Genomic DNA, 18,046 nt, shown 5'->3' on the forward strand with positions numbered 1-18,046 from the left:
TTACGTCTTTTTATGTTTGAAACATGTTTTTCATACTTTAGTAATATTTATTTCATTTTAACTCACATATGTGGACTCTAATAGTGTTCTTGGTAAGTTCGTTTATTTATTTTATGAAAGCATTAAAATACATACTTTTAAATTTTCACAACTTTGAAAATGATATATTAATTCAATTTGGTATACAAATACATAATTATCGAGAAATTTTTTGACCAAATAAAGTATTGAATTAATAGGTTAAATTATGTTATTAATCACTAGAAATATTTTCCTTTAAAATTAATAAATATATTAAAAAATATAAATTTGAAAATGAATAAAAATAGATATTAATAAAAATAAAAATATTTTATTTTAGTTTTTATTTTAATTTTTGTTAGATGATTTTGTAGAGTTTATTAATTTAATTTATTTTATTTTTTATTTTTTATTTTTAAGGTTAAAAACAGAGTGAGGGGAGAGAAGTGAGAAAAGCGGAGAACGACGGATTGAATGTCACGTTAAAATTTTGGCGCAGTGTTTGTTTGTTATTATAGAATTTATTAGAAAATTGATCCATAATTACCCTTTTTCTTGTGGGTTGTTTGGCTGCCGAGAAATACAGACACAAATTTCCAAAAGCAAGGTGGCAAAAACAGATCAGGGAAACAACAGGGAGATCAATACAAAAATTACCAAAAGAAAAAAAGGGTGGAAAAAGAATTTATGAGTTGAAGAACAGAGTCGACTCAGTGGCTGAGACCGAGAAAACCCTAATTAGGGTTTTAGAAACTCGATCGATCTCAACGGCTAGTCTCAAAATCATCTGCGAAACTTTCTGTCCCCGAAGCTCTAGACCCCACGTATGCATTATAAGAATAGTTATAATTTTGTCTTCTTTTCATACACCAATTTTTATGTTTTTCTGCAACATTTTATCACGATTTTTGCATTCATTTTTTCGTTTTCGAAGTATCTGATTCAACAATGTCTTTTTTTCTTTTTTCTTTTTTTGTTAATGCTCTTGAAGGCCCTGAAATTATGTCTTCTGGGGATCCAGTATTTGTATGTATATGATCAAGATCTCTGTTCTCAAATATTTATTTTTATTTTTAAAGTTTATTACAAACTTTAGCATTTGAAGTGCATTTACTGATTTTAAAGGCAAAATTTGCTTTGATTTTGATCAAGAAAATCCAGAAAGCTTTTTCAAAATTACCTTCTTTTGGTTACATTTATTCTATGTGGCTGTTAATGATAGGCTAATTCTGAACCATGTTCTTGTCGGTCTTCATTTTGAATCGTATAATATCACCTGTTTGGTTTGGGGTTAACCATCTTGTAGGATGTGTGCTGACGAAGATTGAAATTTGTGCCCCTATGAATAATCTGAATTGATACTTCTCTATTGGTTCAGTTTTGTGTCTGTTAATTGTTTAGTTGTTATTGATTTCAATCTTCTTAATGATGAAATTTTGAATATTTCATATTTGTCTGTGTTCATGGTACCAAGGATGGTTTAAATGGAGGCCTTTTTTCATTTTTTCAGCAACTTGGAGGCAGTGTCCTCTTGTAAACTATTGTGGGTGTTTTATCAGCAATCTTTGAATTTGGGGTCTAGTGATTTATGCATTTAGGTATAATTTCTTTGCTCCATGAATTTTTCAAGAAGAAAAAATACAAACAATGTGGATTTGTTCTAATATGTTTTGGTTATTGGTAATTGGAAATTGGTAGCAGAACACTTCGCATTTGAAGTTAAGGTATAGATTATTGGGTGATTTATCACTTTAGTTGAATGTTGAAATCATTTTTAGTAAACACCATATATGACATCTGACAATATATATGCAGAGACAGGCGGTCATTTACAAGGTTACAGCAAATGGAATTTTGCCCTACTTGTGGGAATTTTTTGCAGTATGAGTTACCACATATGGGCCGCCCTGCCAGATTCTTCTGCCCAACATGTCCATATGTTTGCCATATAGAGACCAAGGTAATTAACCAAATAATCCTAGTAGTAAACTGTTCTATTTATTTGGTTTCCAGTTCTCCTGGTCTGCTGATCTACTGTGTTTGCAGTGGTCCTTTTACTCATGTGTGTATATGCATTTGTGTTTACAGGTAAAGATAAAGAGAAAGCAGCGTCTAGTTAAGAAAGAGATAGAACCCATCTTCTCCAAAGATGACATGAAGAATGGACCCACAACTGATGGTGCGTTATCTTTCTATAGTTGCCTTCTGTTTGACATATTATCTGTACTTTAGTTTCTTGGGCTGTTTTAGTTTGACAAGATCCTTCATTACCCGTTTAAGAAATGGCTTGAATTTTATGTTAACAGCCTGATGGTATGAAAGCTATTTTTTGGACATATAATTGGACTTAGAGAAATTAGTTATTTAACATTGAGGTGGATGTTGGGAGAAGAATGGATAGGACCACAAATGAAAGAGTCTGTTAAAGTAAGAAATGGTTCTAATGGATGACAACAAAGAAAGTTGGTTGAGATGGTTTGGTCATGTGTGACAAAACCAACATCTACTGTTGTCCAGTTTGAAGGTGCAGTAGCGAATGAATGTTTAATTATTCAAGTAATCAAGTGGGCGGAGCTGTAAAGATGGCAATATGACCACAGAGAATGTCAGTGGAGATTTTAGGAAAGATAAGATGAATTATGATTTAACCAAAGATATAACTCAATATAGGCAAGTGAATGGAATGATATGTGTAGCTAACCCCAAATAGTTGGAGTAAGTGCCTGTTGACTTGTGTTGGGTTAGTTTATAGCGGCAACCCTTGAGTTTAAGATATCCCAGTTTCACACATTGGTCTGAGAGACATAATCTTTTTAGTTTTATCTGCAATGAAAAGGTGTTTTTGAAGTAACTGGTCAAATTTGTTATATCTGTGGACACACATGTAAACTTGATAGGATATTAATCAATGTCAGGGGTGTCGTGATTAGTTTTTCAACTTCAAACAGTGAAGCATAGAAATTGAATAACAGTTGTTGTCATTGATGCTGCTTCCTTGTAAGTTATGTCTTGCAAATACAATCTCTAGTGGATGAAGCCTAAATGCAGTTTTGGCGGCTTGTTTGTTCTCTTTTCCTTTGTTTTTCCATGCAGCAACATGCCCACATTGTAACTTTGGGAAGGCCGTCTTCCAGCAACTTCAGACCCGGTCTGCTGATGAGCCCATGTCAACTTTTTACTGGTGCCTGAATGAGAATTGTGGACGGCAGTGGCGTGAGGATTAAATGCTGTCATGCCCATTCTTTGGCCTATATGAGTGGCACCAAAGCATCTTGCCTTTCTCCAGCCTTGGCTGTTGAGTAGTCTGTCATTTCACTTGTTTTTTTGGATATTTATGATGTTAAGGGATGAACACAACAAAAGTAAAATACTAGGAAAATGTTCTCTAGTTTTACTTATATTTATGGTCTGTTCTGAAAGAACTTCCAGTTTTCAGTAAAGCCATTCCTACTTTACTGAAAAATACCATACACCACCTCACCTTATCTTTCTCCAAACTTCCTAACAATAACCCGCTTTCAAAGGGACTCATTCTCTGAAACAGCATATCTCTAATTCTACTTGTCAAGAAGAGTCTTATAGAGGATAGAATAATCTCTAATACCAAGCTCCCTTTTCATTTTTCCTGCATGGGATCGTTCATTTAACCAAGACTAGTTTTTGAACCACTGTTATGTTGTAATAGCTAGAATGCAGTAAGCATGAAATGCAAAGCAATTGAATAAAGAATGAGACAAGAGTACAAACATAGATAGTCATCCAATAGATTTAGTTGAATCCCGGAAATCATATATACACTCAAGCGAGACTAACAGAAAATTGGCTCTCCAAGCATGTGCATATGAATAAAAACTCCAATGAACATTGTATGCAGTGAGACAACTTAATTGCAAGGGAGAAAAAAATTTGTATTACTCCATCCCCTTCATTGAACAGCCAGCTTCTTCTTTGTCATCCATCTCTTCTTAGTGGCCTCTAATGCCTCTACTCTCATCCTAGAAAGCTCTTGAAACCAATGCTGATACTGTAAGTCAATAGCATCAAGCTCCTGCTTTAGCCCAGGATCCTGATCTATGTCTGCTAGAGACAGAGATGAGCAACTACAAGTCAAGCTCCTAACATTAGAAAGTCCACTTAAATCATCGAAAGACAATACCGTGCTCTTCTGGAATTTGTTCATTGGGGTAAATTCCTCAATACTGCTATTATTTCTTTGCAATTTGTAGTCTTCATGGTATGGATCCCTAGACTCCTGTTCAGAGGCATGCCCACCATTTGAACCTTTATAGTTGCCACCAATATTGTAATCTCCAAATCCCACCGTTTTATCATTTTTTTTGGAAGCATCTACAGTCAGGGTCACCAAACCAGCAGATGCCAATGAATCCTGATCTTCTGCATTAGCCAAATTTGGAGAAGAATTACCATCACCATGGGAAATAGTACAATCATGGTTGTTACCATTTCCAAGTACTGGAGGCTCTGCATTTGGACTCCTTGCTCCACCTAAGGGATCATCACGTGGAGGCTTCCAACCGGGCAGAAGTCTCATTATCACGTAATCAATAAAATCAGCTATGAAGGCCACCTCATGTTCTGCTAACTCCAGTTGTTCAACCATCTCACCCACTACAGAGTGTACAGTGTCAGTATCAAGTGAAAAGGGAAAATGAATATTCTTCACTGGACCTGCAAATAAGAAAATCAAGCCTGACTTAACACATTATACAACCAGGTAAAATACCAATATTCAAAGCACATCACTTCTACAACCAGGTAAAATGGCGATATTCAAAGTGCATATTCACTTACCATACGAGTCAACAGTACGCAAAGTTAATGATATTGAGTTATCATTAATTTTCTTTGCCCTCAATCTAAATTCACTGCTTTTGTACATCCTCTGAAATTCCAAGACTGGAAAATCTGGACTTCCATTGTTTTCTGTACTTGTGCTTGAAGAAAGTTGTGGATGGTCAGGATCTATGTCCATGGAGAAAGGCCCAGATTTGGATAGAATTATTGATTTGGGACTTCGGGAAGGTAACTGCAAAGGGACACGGATCGGCTCCTTTGGATTCTCAGATTGAAAGAATGGATCTTTGAGAAGCTCCTTTGCAGGTAATCTTTCAGATGCTGGAGCCAGACATTTCACAATGAACTCCTTAATTTGGAGATCCGTCACCTTACAAAGAGAAGCAGGTTTGATGCCCTGAAATGGAATACCTCAGGAGGTGAATAAAGATGATAATGCAAAAAAATTTTGAACTTACATTATCTGAATTAAACATTGTTTAGAAGAATACTCATAAACTTACAGAGGTAACCTTCTTATAGATTTGAGCCGGATTTTTGCATTCATTATATGGATACTCAAAAGTAACCATCTCCAACATGCACATCCCAAAAGAATATATGTCGACAAGTTCGTTATATTCTTCTTCATAAAGCTCTGGAGCCATGAACTCGGGAGTCCCTATGTGAAGATAAGAAAAAGTCAGTACTCCTGCTTAAATCAATTTGATCAAATTAAGGAAATTGAAGATAAACTTACCAATAACACTTCGAGCAGTAGGCTGCTGCATAACAATTGCCAGTCCGAGGTCTCCAATTTTAACTTCCCCATGATTTCCATTGACAAATATATTGTCACATTTTAAGTCTCTATGAATAATTGGTGGGTTGTGACTGTGAAGATACACCAAACCTCGAAGAACCTGCCTTGCCCAATTCTTTATAGCCTTCATATCAACATTTTTGTGCTTCTTTCGATATCTGATAGCCCAAAGACACCAAATTATTTCAAGTGTACTTAACATGGGCAAACAAAATTTAGGAAGAATCAAATGAACTCACTGCCTTAGACTCCCAGACGTGAAGAGCTCAGTAATCATGTTAACAGTCTTCTTCTTATCATCCACCCAGGAATTATAGAATTTGATAATATTTTCATGTTTTAATGATTTCAGGAGATGAACTTCAGAATATAGTTTTTCCAAATCTTCTGGTGACCGCAAGACATCGTCAATCTTCACTTGGTTCCAAGCGATTTCTATTCCATCAACTTCGTCAAATGCCTTATAGCTACAAACACAACATAAGGAATCCAAGCAAAACAATTCTTCAAATCCAAAACATTTTCCCCCAGAAATATAAATTTAAAAAGAAGGAAAAAAAAAAAAAAATCTTTTTGTTCTTTCAAATATTAGAGGAAACGAAAACGCAAGCAAGATTAAAGTCTCAAAACCATACACAGTCTTGAATGCGCCCTTGCCCAATATTTCTTTGAACTGTTACAAAAAATATCAAACATGGTATTCATTAGTCAAAAGCTTATCATATTCAAATCATGACCCAAATAATATCAATGTTCAAGTTACAAACAACCCAATGAATCCTATAGCTACATGAATAATATGGTTGGGTCATTAGCTGAGGTACTCATCAAACCCAAACTCAAATTATAACTTACATAATAGTGAAATTCAATTTCAAATTAACAAAATTCAATTCTATATCTACATGAATTTCAGATTGAATCATTAGCCTTTTTTTTCCGCATTTGCGCCAAAATAACAAAGTAATCACCAATAAAAAACCCACCATACCCAAATCATGACTCGAATAATACTAAAAAATTTAGGTTTGAAGATGCTACAGCTAGATGAATTATGTGGTTGAGTCATTAGCCAAGGCGCCTATCATCAAAAACTCAGTTTATGGCTTCTATAATACTGAAATTCAAGTTCCAAATTAACAAAATTCATGCAATATCTACATAAATTATGCAATTGAACCGTTAGCTAAAACTTTTCACATTTGCACCAAAATTAAAAGATACCCATCAATAAAAAACGCAAATACTCAAACCCACAACTGAACAAATACCACAATTCAAGCTACAAACCAACCCAATTCAACTTTAGTTAAAGAAAATAAAGCACTACATACCCGAACATATCGACCAGTGGGATCTTTCTCGACATAGGCGGCCTCGTCCTCGTCCTCAGCCCCTTGCATTACCAAACCATGCCTAAAATTCATTATATTCCGGAATCAAACAGCTACCAGGAAGATAGGGAAAAAGAGGGTATTATTAGTATTGTTAGTGTTAGTATTTTTGCAGAGGAATCAATCAATGAGGTTATTGGTTGATTTCCAATGGCATTGGAATTCGAGTAAAAATCGCATCAAAACAGTTGTGCTCGGAAAATGCCTCGGAAGCTATGGAGAAGGGATCGAACGCCGACCGCAACCGGAATCGGCATTCGACGAAATTGGGATTCCAATTCATAATCCCACTTTCCATGCCACACAAACCGCTTTTCAACTCAATTCCCAAATCCCATTTTCCCCCCTTTTTTTCTTTTATTTTTTTTATTTTTTTTTTCCACAAGAAAAATGGAAAAGACTCAGAAATGGAGAAATCAAGTGGAAATCATTGCGGAGAGTGGATGAGGGGTGGGTGCGGAAGAGCAAGGTTGAACGAACACCTGTGCGGTTGAATTCAATACAGGCTTGCCTTGTTGCACCAGAAGAGACGACGTCGTTTTCATCTCTCGCGTTAACCAACCCCGCGCCACCGCAAGTCTAATGCTGCGCCGTTTCTTTCTTTTTAGGGGGTGTTTTTACAGACGTTTTTGTGGCCTACCAAACACACCCCTTTGTTCTAAAAATTCCCGATTTTAAATTTTAATTTATTTTTTACTTACCATTTTTCGAATTTCATTAACGCTTATCCTTTTACCAATAATTACTCCAAAATTTGCCATTTTTATCACTCTCATCCATCTATCATATAGTGGAGAAATGTCATTTCTTTTGAACCAAACTACAAACCATGTTACACATGGGGTCTTCCTATATGATTCTTAAGACATGTCCCTACCTAGAATTTAATTCCCCTCAATTATTCAATTTACTGTACTTAAAAAAAAACAAAATTAATTTTGTCTTTTTCATATTCATACAAATCATATTATTATTAAAATGAATAAATTAATAATAAATTTGATATTAAAATAAATATTTAAAAAACATCACAAGTATTAGAATGTTTAGACAATTTATTTTTTACATTTTTTTCAAATATGATATATAAGTAGGAATGATACAAGATGGATTTTGGATAAGAAACCCTACTTTATTCCCATTTCTGTCCTAATTATATAACTTACATCCCATCTTCGATTCAAACTCGGGATGGTAATTCCGTGGGTTTTAAAATATTAAAATTTTTATTTTTATTTTTATTTTTAATAAAAATACCTTATTTTACACAAAAGCTCATAAGATCTACTCTTACCAAAATTAAAAGTTATTAGAAGCAGACATTAAATATTTGGACGACGAAGGTTTGGATAGAAGATAATAAAAAATAATTAATATTTTTTTATTTATAATTAATTGATTTTATTTTATTTTTGCCCTCAAGTTCCATTCGGATGCAGTAAGGGGTGTAGAGGAACTCAATCATGCACGCGACCCCACTCTACTACGATTACAGCGGATCATAGCCGCACATCACAACTGCGTCATTAAAATCAACGGCCGACGCTTCGCCTTGTTTATCAGTCTGTCACACTCGTTTGTGAAGCGCGATGGAATCCAGAAGAAGCAGAGCGAAGGTCGATTTGACCGGAATTTTGAGGAAATCATGGTACCGGTTGAGGCTGTCGGTGAGGCATCCATCAAGGGTTCCGACATGGGACGCCATAGTGTTGACGGCGGCGAGCCCGGAGCAGGCGGAGCTCTACGAGTGGCAGCTGAAGCGGGCAAAGCGTCTGGGTCGGATTGCGAGTTCCACAGTAACGCTGGTCGTGCCCGACCCGGATGGGAATCGGATCGGGTCCGGCGGCGCTACTCTCAATGCCATTTACGCCCTTGCTCGCCACTTGGAAGCGCTGGGTCCACAGGTACTTCAGTTTTTGGATTGTTGTTATTACGAATGCTGTGTGTTTGGTTGCTGGGAAAATGGAGGGAAGGGAAAAAGGAAGTGGAGTTTCGAATTTTATGTTTATGTTGTTTCTTTCTTTTTTGGAAATGGAAGGGGAAGGGAATGATATTAAAAGGAGGGAGAATGATTTTTGTTGCTCTCGTTTTTTGAGGAAAATGAAGTAATTTGCTTAATGTGGGTATACGTAGAAAGAAAGAGAAAAAGATGAAGTGTTGAATTTTGGGTTTATATTGGTAGAATGAAGATTCGCCGAATGTGGGGAGACGGTCCACAGACTTTTCATATTCGGATTATTGTTGTAATGATTGTCTGGTTGCTGAGAAAGGGATGAAGTTTTGAATTTTAACGTTTCAGAAAATGAAATTTCACCTAATGTGGGCACTTGGAGACACTGGGCTAAGTTATTTCAAATTTAATTTTTATCCTAGTTATTGTTAGTTTGGTTGCAGAGAGAGTGGAGAAAACTAAAAGAAAGTAGCACTTTGAATTTTGTGTTTTAAATTATTGCTGTTGTTGTTGTTCTGTAATTATCGATTGGAGGTCAGATGCTCTTGATGAAGGATTTGACTACATTGTACATAGTTATGGGGGAGGGAGATTTGTGTGGAAAAAAAAGTTTTTTTTCTCTTGGCATAAAAAGGGTGTTTTCAAGATTTCAGAAATTGAAGAATTTATGAACAATCACTAGAATATTATTCTTAACACCTTTTTCTTTACTGTGAAGTTATAGTGAACTGGAATTTACAGTAAGTTGTGATATGAAGCTTTAAATGGAACCATGTTGAAGAATCTAACAAGCTCCTTTCATCTGATCATGGAAAGTGACATGTGGGTGGCTTTATATTTGGGTGGAAAGTATTTTCATTTTTTGGTTGATTCTCTCCAAAAAAAAGCAAGGGGTAGTTTAAGGTGATCAGTGGGAAAAGGTAGTGCTTGCCTCTTGGCCAACATTGGCCAAGGGCATGTTAATTGAGTACCTCACAACTATAAGGGTAGCTAAAGCACAGTTCACATCAAGCTCGACCTGGGCCTCATTCATCTCTACCAAGCACCTGATTACTAATAGTAAACAAAAGATACACATGTCTTGGCAAAAAAGAATCTGAATGCCAGCTCAGATTATCCAAAGCATTATGATGTCAACGTTATTTGTTTTTGTTTGGTATTCACTCTCTTTGTGGGACTACTTAGTGGTGGTTCCTGCACCTCTCTGCATAGTTCAGTTTTTGCCCTTGTGCAAAATAAATTTAATCCTATTACATATTACCTTGCATTTCCTCTCCTAAGATACTTGGTCTTACTCTCTTTTTTTTGGTGAAATATAATTTTAGAATCTAGTATGCTGCTTGTTAACTCATTCAGTTGGCCACATGCTAGATAAATTTTAATCCTGTTACATATCTTGAATTTTTCATTTAGCATACAGGGTTTTTACATTTTTTTTCATTGCTGATTTTGATGAGATGTTATGATCAACAGGTAGAAAATATGGACACTGGCAGTTCTGAGTCTTCGGTGCCTCATGAAAGGTCCAACAGTGAGGTTTCTTTCTCGCCAATGGTTAGCTTCATGGCTAAAAGGCATATACTATTGCTTCATGCTGGAGGTGACTCTAAAAGGGTCCCATGGGCGAACCCTATGGGGAAAGTTTTCCTGCCACTTCCATATTTGGCAGCAGATGACCCTGATGGGCCAGTTCCACTGCTTTTTGACCATATACTTGCAATTTCTTGTTGTGCAAGACAAGCTTTTAAAAATGAAGGTACCTGTCCTCCACTATATTTAGTTGGAACATGACCATACTACACAAATAATTTGACCTATTATTAACAAAGAAAAACACTGGATCAGGATTAATCTTCCTATATGTAAAACTTTGCAAGTATTTATTTCTCAATTGTGCCCATCTGTTTGCCAAATGGAGTTCATAACTATGGATTGCATTCAAATTCTTCTTTAATCATTTCAATGTCCTGCTTCATTTTTCAGACAATTATATGCATGATTTGACAACCTTTACTGGGACTCATTTATGATTGTGCATTTCTCATATTGGTGACAATTGTCCCAGTGCACCTGCATGTGTGTATACATTTTTACCAGTAGTGTGACGATTTATCTACTGACAGGCACTAAGTGCTTTTGTTTTTGTCATGTTTCTAGCTTCAATTATTTGTATGAGTTCTTGGCTGTATTCATTCATGAATGCACATTTCTCATATTTGTGACAATTGTCCCAATGCACCTGCATGTGTGTATACATTTTTACCAGTACTGTGACAATTTATCTACTGACAGGCACTAAGTGTCTTTGTTTGTGTCATGTTTCTAGCTTCAACTATTTGTATGAGTTCTTGGCTGTATTCTTCTTCTTCTTCTTCTTCTTCTAGCCATATTTACATATCCATCTATTTTTCTATCTCTATGTGTGTGTGTGTTATATTCTTTTGACTGGTTTTCTTGGTGCAATATAATTGTTGAGTTCTCTCTTTAATTAAGATCTATACTGTGACATTAAGCTACCATACAGATTTTTTTGAGTGGAGCTAATAGTAATCCATACATCGCACCACCAAAACCCAGTATGAATGAAAATATAACTTTTAGCTTCTGTATCTTGGAAGATTTTTTTTTTTCGTGGTTTTAAAATCTCATTTTACAATGATGATTAATTCATTTTTGCAAGGTTTAGTGTAAGTATTTTCTTTTTGATGAGTTAGACGCTAGGATTGTGGTTTATTATTGCTGATTCAATCTCATTTAACTTCATACAGAATAACCTTTTCAGGTGGGATATTCATTATGACTGGGGATGTTCTTCCATGTTTTGATGCTTCAACTATGGTTCTTCCAGAGGACACATCCTGCATCATCACTGTTCCATTAACCCTTGATATTGCTTCTAACCATGGTGTAATTGTGGCATCTAAAACTGGGATTCTGAATAAAACTTCTTATGTCAGTTTAGTTGAGAATCTTCTACAGAAACCTACCATGGAGGAGCTTGTTAAGAACCAGGCCATTCTAGATGATGGAAGAACGTTGCTTGACACAGGAATAATAGCTGTTAGAGGTAAAGCATGGGTGGAGCTTGTTAGGCTTGCATGTTCCAGCCAACCTATGATTGCAGACCTTCTAAAGAGCAAAAAAGAGGTATGTAAATTGTTTTCAGTAGTCAATGTTTTAGTCTGTGATCAGTTTCACATATTTGCATCTGCATCATCTGTATCTAGGGCCAATTTCTAGTGCTTGCAGTATGTATACTTTTGTTCTGACATGTAATGCAATTGCACTAAAAGTAAGCCAGAAACTTCTATATTCTTAGCATGCTGTTCTGACTTCCAACTACTGAGCATCATCTGTCTAGTTTCACTATATAATGTAAAGAAACAGATGCAGAGTACCGTTCTTTTTTTTTTTTTTTTGTTGATAGGCAACAGATACAGAGTACTGTTACGTGCATTCTTTTTATTTTTATTTTTTAATAATTCAATTTCTAAAAGTTTTCATGATTTCTCTGCATCTAATGGATTCCTGTGGGTATGCTTTTTGTTAGATTCTTCCTTCTTATTTAAAGGAAGGATGAATATCCTTTAAGGGCAAAGTACAGAAACAGTACATGGCAAGAAGTAAAAAAAAATGTAGCTACTGCAGCCAAAGTGGCCCATCAAAAGATTCTGACAAGTGCTTTCGTATGTTTACTTGCTTCTGCACACCTCTTTCAAAGAGTTTGGAGGCATTCTAGTTTGGTAACCTCTTCATCAAATGGAAAATCTGCAACCGTGTGTTTTTTCCTTTTTTTTTCTTTTTTTTTTCTGTGATTGGTATGGTCTTGAGTTTTCTGCCATGAAACTGCAGAGGTCAAAGATAGTACAATATTTTCCATATTGATTTTTTGCAGTTTGTGAACATTTTCCTTCTTGTGTACAACTCATCCTAACAAAGTCTTCATATGGCCAGCTAAAATTCCCTTTCTGCTAATTAGGTCTATCTTGGCATGGCTCTAGATTGTCTATAAATGGTAGACAATGATTCAGGTAGTGATACGGGATTTACTGATTTGTTGTTTTTTGACTTTTTTGGGCTATCTATCTATCTATATTAAAAAAAAAACAGTAAGATGTCATATGGTCCTTGAGTATGCTGTTTTTTTAGGGTGCTTTCTTTCTTTCCTTAAGTACCTTTAACCAAATTGCTCCTGTCGTCTAGGCACATTGATTTTCATTGCACAAGATCCAACCATCTTAGCCAACATTCTGTTATATAGTTCACCACTAATTCCTTGTAAGTGCATTAATTCTTATTCTTTTATTTGTTTGGCTCTTCATCCATCTTATTGCCTTCATTTAAGTCATGTGTTTTATGGACACATGTTTCGACATCTGTGACATGAAGCAATTGTAGCCTTCTTACCTTTTTATAAAAGTTTATATTTTTAACTTATAAGTATTTTCTCACTTCTTCATGTGATCCAGCCTACTCTAATTCTCTTGGAATTGCTGTTCAATCCACCCCTCTTTATGGATGCTAAATCCAACATGACATGAACATTTATTTTTGAGTATTTTTTTGTCATTAATTTCACTATTCATCTTTTCTACTTGCAGTTTTATTAGAACAACATTGCATATATATGTTGTTGAAGCTATGGTTATAATTGAACATTTTGATTATAGACATCTTTTCATTAAGGTAAAAGAAAATAAAAGCTATGATAGTAAAACAAGAAATAAAAGGAAGACAATATTATGTAGGGTTTTCAGTTCTCTATGCATTTTTGGTGCCAGATATTCTAGGGAACTTATTTGATGTTGAAATTGTTAAATTTTGGGATCAATTCGTCATAACCTGTACAGATGAGTTTATATGAAGATCTGGTAGCAGCTTGGGTACTTGCAAGACATGAATGGTTGCGACTACGTCCTTTGGGAGAAGAATTGATCAACAGATTGGGAAAGCAAAAGATGTACAGCTATTGTGCTTGTATGTGGAATTTTATCATTGTTGTTTGTGTTTGCTAATTAACTATTTTGCTTGATTAGTAGTGCTGCTTTGTTTTGACCAGCTGTAATTGATATAATCCATGAACATGTGCATGCAGATGATTTGTTGTTCTTACATTTTGGAACCTCAAGTGAAGTGCTTGATCACCTAAGTGGGGCAGACTCAGGGCTTGTAGGTCGAAGACACCTGTGTTCTGTTCCAGCAACCACTGTATCTGACATTGCAGCATCCGCCGTTGTCATTTCAAGCAAAATTGCACCCAGTGTCTCAATTGGGGATGATTCTATTGTATATGATTCATCCATTTCTGGCGGTATACAGATTGGTTCCCAGTCTATTGTTGTCGGTGTTAATGTCCCAGGAGACAGTAATGGGATAGAGGATAACGGATTTAGGTTCATTCTTCCAGATCGTCATTGTCTTTGGGAGGTGCCTTTAGTAGGATGCACTGGAAGAGTCATCGTGTATTGTGGCCTCCATGACAACCCAAAAGATTCACTTTCAAGGAATGGGACTTTTTGTGGGAAACCCTGGGATAAGGTCTTGCATGATTTAGGAATTCAAGAAGGTGACTTGTGGAGCACAAGAAGTACTCATGAGAAGTGCTTGTGGAATGCAAAAATATTCCCCATTCTTTCTTACTTTGAGATGCTTAGTTTGGCGGCATGGCTGATGGGATTGAATGACCAAAAAACCAAATCCTTACTTCCTTTGTGGAAAAGTTCACAACGTGTCAGTTTGGAGGAGTTGCATAGATCCATTGACTTTCCACACATGTGTATTGGCTCCAGCAATCATCAAGCAGATTTGGCAGCTGGAATTGCCAAAGCCTGCATTAATTATGGCTTGCTTGGTCGCAACTTATCACAATTGTGTGAAGAAATTTTGCAAAAAGATGTTTCAGGAGTCAAAATATGTAAAGACTTGCTAGACCAATGTTCGAACCTGCAGGGACAAAACTCTAAGATTCTTCCCAAAAGCAGGGCATACCAGGTGCAAGTTGACCTTCTGCAAGCCTGCAGAGAAGAGAAGATGGCATGCAAGTTGGAGCACAAAGTTTGGGCTGCAGTTGCTGATGAAACTGCTGCAGCAGTAAGATATGGTTTTAGAGGTAAAGATTTTCCTTTTCAGCGGGATTAAAATCAATGAAAATACTAAAAATAGTGAAAGAACAACCGAAAAATGCAAGGGTATTTTAGTGCATCATTAGATGATTAGTTGATTTACTTATATTATATTTTGTTTCTCTGCTGTATCTCATTGTTTTTTCCATTGATATACTTGTTTAATTTAAATTGTACTAATTTGTTGTTGATATTAATCTTCTTTGTTTACTCAAGGAACTTCAGTTTCACAAACATTTGTTTTTGTGCCTCAGAGCGTGTCTTGGAGTCTTCCAATAGCACATCAGCTTCAGCATATCAGAGCAGTGCCTTTGATGGCTGTGTGGACCAATCCTTCCGGCACCGTGACGTAAGGATCGAACTACCAGTGCGTGTAGATTTTGTTGGGGGTTGGAGTGATACCCCGCCATGGAGCTTAGAACGTGCTGGTTGTGTTCTGAATATGTCGATAAAGTTAGATGATTGTGCTCCTGTTGGCACCTCTATAACGACTACAGAACAAACTGGAATAGAAATTAATGATGATGATACTATAAACAAGGTATATATTGAAGATCCTACCTCTATTACTACTCCATTCAATAGCAATGATCCATTTCGGCTTGTCAAATCTGCTCTGCTTGTGACTGGTGTTACTCGTGACAAGTTACTTTTATCAATGGGCTTGCAAATCCATACATGGACTGGTGTTCCCCGTGGTACTGGCTTGGGGACTTCTAGCATCCTAGCAGCAGCTGTTGTGAAAGGGCTTCTCAAAATAACTAATAGAGATGACAGTAACGAAATTGTTGCCAGACTTGTTCTGGTATTAGAGCAGCTCATGGGCACTGGAGGAGGCTGGCAAGATCAAATTGGTGGTCTATACCCTGGGATTAAATTTACTGAAAGTTTTCCTGGAGTACCATTGAAGCTTCAAGTCATTCCCCTGATGGCTTCTCCTCAGTTGATTTCTGATTTGCAGCAACGACTGCTTGTGGTGTTTACTGGCCAAGTAAGTATTTTTGTCTTCTGTTTATGTTTTAGAAATGCAGTTTAAGTGCGTTTGATGACAGTTGTTGGTCTAAGTGAGCTTTGTCCGAAGCATATCTGATAGGAGAAAGTGATATTTGAGAAGCTTGTTTCAGCAACAACATATTGTGTAAAATTCTGGTTAAGAATTTTATAGAAGTCGGAAGTTAAAATATGTTCTCACTTCTCATCTAAAATATATATGGCCACCTACATTGTAATTAGGATATGGAAAGCAAAGGCAATGCTTTTTCCCCTCAATGTGAGGGCCACATGAGTTATAAATATGGTCCTGGAAATCCTACTCAAGTCTTTTTTTCTATGTCGACCCCATTTTTGTTTAGTTTCTGAGGCCAATATCTGTACACTGTGGCTTGCAAAAGTCCTTGTCCCACATTGTAACTTGCATATGTCATCTATTGATGACATTCAAAATCTTGAGGGTCATGCATCCATTGGCCAGGGACCTTTTAGGTTATTTCTCACATCATGGCTAGTTATTGGATTGGACCCTAAATGGTCTTTAAGCCAGTTCATTTCAGAACCTTACATCTGACATTAGACTTGCCATGGATCTCCAGATAAGGAATTCCTATTTGTTCAAGAAGTCCAACTAAGGCTTAGCTAATTTGTATGATCAGAGATAAGTATAAGATCAGTGGAACTGTGGAAGATGCCACTTGTTTGTTCTGGCAATGATTATTGCTTGTATTGGTTTTCATGTCTAGCCTCATCACATACGATGCTCTGTGAATTAACATCTACTATGCTGGATATTATCTCTGAAACTCTTAAGATTTCACCTAGATTATAGACTGCAATTGTTGTGCAGGTTCGGCCTGCACGCCGAGTCCTAGAAAAGGTGGTCACTCGATATCTGCGACGGGACAACCTTCTCATTTCCAGTATCAAGCGCCTTGCTGAACTGGCAAGGATGGGGAGGGAAGCTTTAATGAACTGTGACCTAGATGAACTAGGGGAGATTATGTTGGAGGCTTGGAGGTTACATCAGGAACTTGACCCTTACTGCAGCAATACATTTGTCGATAGGCTCTTTGAGCTGGCTGACCCCTTCTGCTGCGGGTATAAGCTTGTGGGTGCTGGTGGTGGAGGCTTTGCATTGTTACTGGCCAAGGATGCCGACTCTGCCAAGAAACTGAGGGATTTGCTACAAAAGGATCCACATTTAGAAGAATACGGTTCAGAATTTGAAGTGAAAATTTACAATTGGGCCCTCTTTTGAGAATCCTAGTTTGTATCAGAATGTATCTTATTCTATTACACGTGTTCTTCACTATCTATAACTACTGCTTAAGATGCATATTCTTGATTCCTACCATCACCTGGGTAAATTCTGTAAACATGGACGGGAAGTGGCATGTTTTATGATTCCTATTCTTTGCCAAACTGCTTGTAATTGTATGATTTTAGTTATAATAAAAGTTTAGCAGTAGAGCTGCTATATTCTTCCTGGTGCAAATTGGATGTTCTTCTTATTAAGATGTCAGTTTTTTCATTGAGATTGCGCCTGAAGTAATGCATAAGGTAATTTGCTTCTCCAAAATGTAGTTTTGGTCTTCTGTAGGGATCAGTGTTTGGTAAGGTGGGTAACTGCCAAATTGAGGTGGGCTTCAATGGTGAAATGGTTCTTGCAGATGCCATGGCAGCTGGAGTTGTGAGGTTTCTGTTTTGCTGGTCTTTCAGCCATCTGGGGAAAATGTTATATATATAAATTGTCAAATAGAATTTTATTTTTGAAAACAGCTCAAAATCGAGGTTGACGAACAAGTCTTAGTTTCCCCGTCTTTATGCATTAGATTTCTCCATTTCTATTCCCATGTTGGGAATAGAATTGGTAATGTTGTAATGACCCGCACCCAATCATGTAGATATTATTCGCTTTTGGCTCAAGGGGGCCCTCACGATTTTAAAA

At 36.5% G+C, this 18,046-nt stretch overlaps 3 protein-coding genes across 8 annotated transcripts; 2 read left to right on the forward strand and 1 right to left on the reverse strand.

Moving 5' to 3' along the window:
• The first annotated feature begins 455 nt into the window (after positions 1–455).
• LOC100243245 (uncharacterized) lies at positions 456–3,440 on the forward strand. Of its 3 annotated transcripts, XM_010663672.3 has the most exons (6): positions 488–845; positions 1,532–1,619; positions 1,720–1,745; positions 1,837–1,981; positions 2,110–2,200; positions 3,115–3,440. In XM_010663672.3, the coding sequence occupies exons 4-6, from the start codon at positions 1,868–1,870 to the stop codon at positions 3,243–3,245; spliced, it is 336 nt and encodes a 111-aa protein (XP_010661974.1). In that variant the 5' UTR covers positions 488–845; positions 1,532–1,619; positions 1,720–1,745; positions 1,837–1,867; the 3' UTR covers positions 3,246–3,440. The 3 variants fall into 3 exon arrangements, with proteins under 3 accessions (XP_010661975.1, XP_002267122.1, XP_010661974.1); XM_010663673.3 differs by lacking the exon at positions 1,720–1,745 and having other exon boundaries at positions 456–845; XM_002267086.4 differs by lacking the exons at positions 1,532–1,619; positions 1,720–1,745 and having other exon boundaries at positions 480–845.
• A 317-nt stretch (positions 3,441–3,757) lies between these two features.
• On the reverse strand, positions 3,758–8,367 carry LOC100248376 (serine/threonine-protein kinase WNK8). 3 transcript variants are annotated; one of them, XM_059742943.1, is made up of 8 exons: positions 7,515–7,649; positions 6,973–7,054; positions 6,274–6,311; positions 5,878–6,105; positions 5,576–5,796; positions 5,340–5,497; positions 4,834–5,233; positions 3,758–4,710 (listed from the first exon to the last, which is right to left on the reverse strand). In XM_059742943.1, the coding sequence occupies exons 2-8, from the start codon at positions 7,039–7,041 to the stop codon at positions 3,947–3,949; spliced, it is 1,878 nt and encodes a 625-aa protein (XP_059598926.1). In that variant the 5' UTR covers positions 7,042–7,054; positions 7,515–7,649; the 3' UTR covers positions 3,758–3,946. The 3 variants fall into 3 exon arrangements, with proteins under 3 accessions (XP_059598926.1, XP_059598927.1, XP_002266888.2); XM_059742944.1 differs by having other exon boundaries at positions 6,973–7,085; XM_002266852.4 differs by having other exon boundaries at positions 6,973–8,367.
• Positions 8,368–8,613: 246 nt separating this feature from the next.
• LOC100258719 (bifunctional fucokinase/fucose pyrophosphorylase) lies at positions 8,614–17,593 on the forward strand. 2 transcript variants are annotated; one of them, XM_010663671.3, is made up of 7 exons: positions 8,614–8,936; positions 10,457–10,739; positions 11,766–12,130; positions 13,834–13,960; positions 14,079–15,092; positions 15,360–16,096; positions 16,946–17,593. In XM_010663671.3, exons 1-7 carry the CDS (start codon positions 8,622–8,624, stop codon positions 17,354–17,356), a joined length of 3,252 nt encoding a protein of 1,083 aa, XP_010661973.1. In that variant the 5' UTR covers positions 8,614–8,621; the 3' UTR covers positions 17,357–17,593. The 2 variants fall into 2 exon arrangements, with proteins under 2 accessions (XP_010661973.1, XP_019081216.1); XM_019225671.1 differs by lacking the exon at positions 8,614–8,936 and having other exon boundaries at positions 10,626–10,739; positions 11,752–12,130.
• The last annotated feature ends 453 nt before the right edge of the window (positions 17,594–18,046 follow it).

Source organism: Vitis vinifera, chromosome 15, assembly GCF_030704535.1.
Source record: "Vitis vinifera cultivar Pinot Noir 40024 chromosome 15, ASM3070453v1".
In the NCBI taxonomy this organism is placed as follows: Eukaryota; Viridiplantae; Streptophyta; class Magnoliopsida; order Vitales; family Vitaceae; genus Vitis; species Vitis vinifera.

Bases quoted from the DNA above. Each gene is read 5' to 3' on its own strand.
- LOC100248376 (XM_002266852.4), bottom strand. From the start codon at position 7,065: ATGAATTTTAGGCATGGTTTGGTAATGCAAGGGGCTGAGGACGAGGAC. The intron at 5,498-5,575 runs GTAAGTTTATCT...ATCTTCACATAG, and splicing joins TACTGCTCGAAGTGTTATTG to GGACTCCCGAGTTCATGGCT. The intron at 5,234-5,339 runs GTAAGTTTATGA...ATTCCATTTCAG, and splicing joins TCTATAAGAAGGTTACCTCT to GGCATCAAACCTGCTTCTCT.
- LOC100258719 (XM_010663671.3), top strand. From the start codon at position 8,622: ATGGAATCCAGAAGAAGCAGAGCGAAGGTCGATTTGACCGGAATTTTG. The intron at 12,131-13,833 runs GTATGTAAATTG...TAACCTGTACAG, and splicing joins TTCTAAAGAGCAAAAAAGAG to ATGAGTTTATATGAAGATCT. The intron at 15,093-15,359 runs GTAAAGATTTTC...TTTGTGCCTCAG, and splicing joins AGTAAGATATGGTTTTAGAG to AGCGTGTCTTGGAGTCTTCC.
- LOC100243245 (XM_010663673.3), top strand. From the start codon at position 1,868: ATGGAATTTTGCCCTACTTGTGGGAATTTTTTGCAGTATGAGTTACCA. The intron at 1,982-2,109 runs GTAATTAACCAA...TTGTGTTTACAG, and splicing joins TTTGCCATATAGAGACCAAG to GTAAAGATAAAGAGAAAGCA. The intron at 2,201-3,114 runs GTGCGTTATCTT...TTTTCCATGCAG, and splicing joins GAATGGACCCACAACTGATG to CAACATGCCCACATTGTAAC.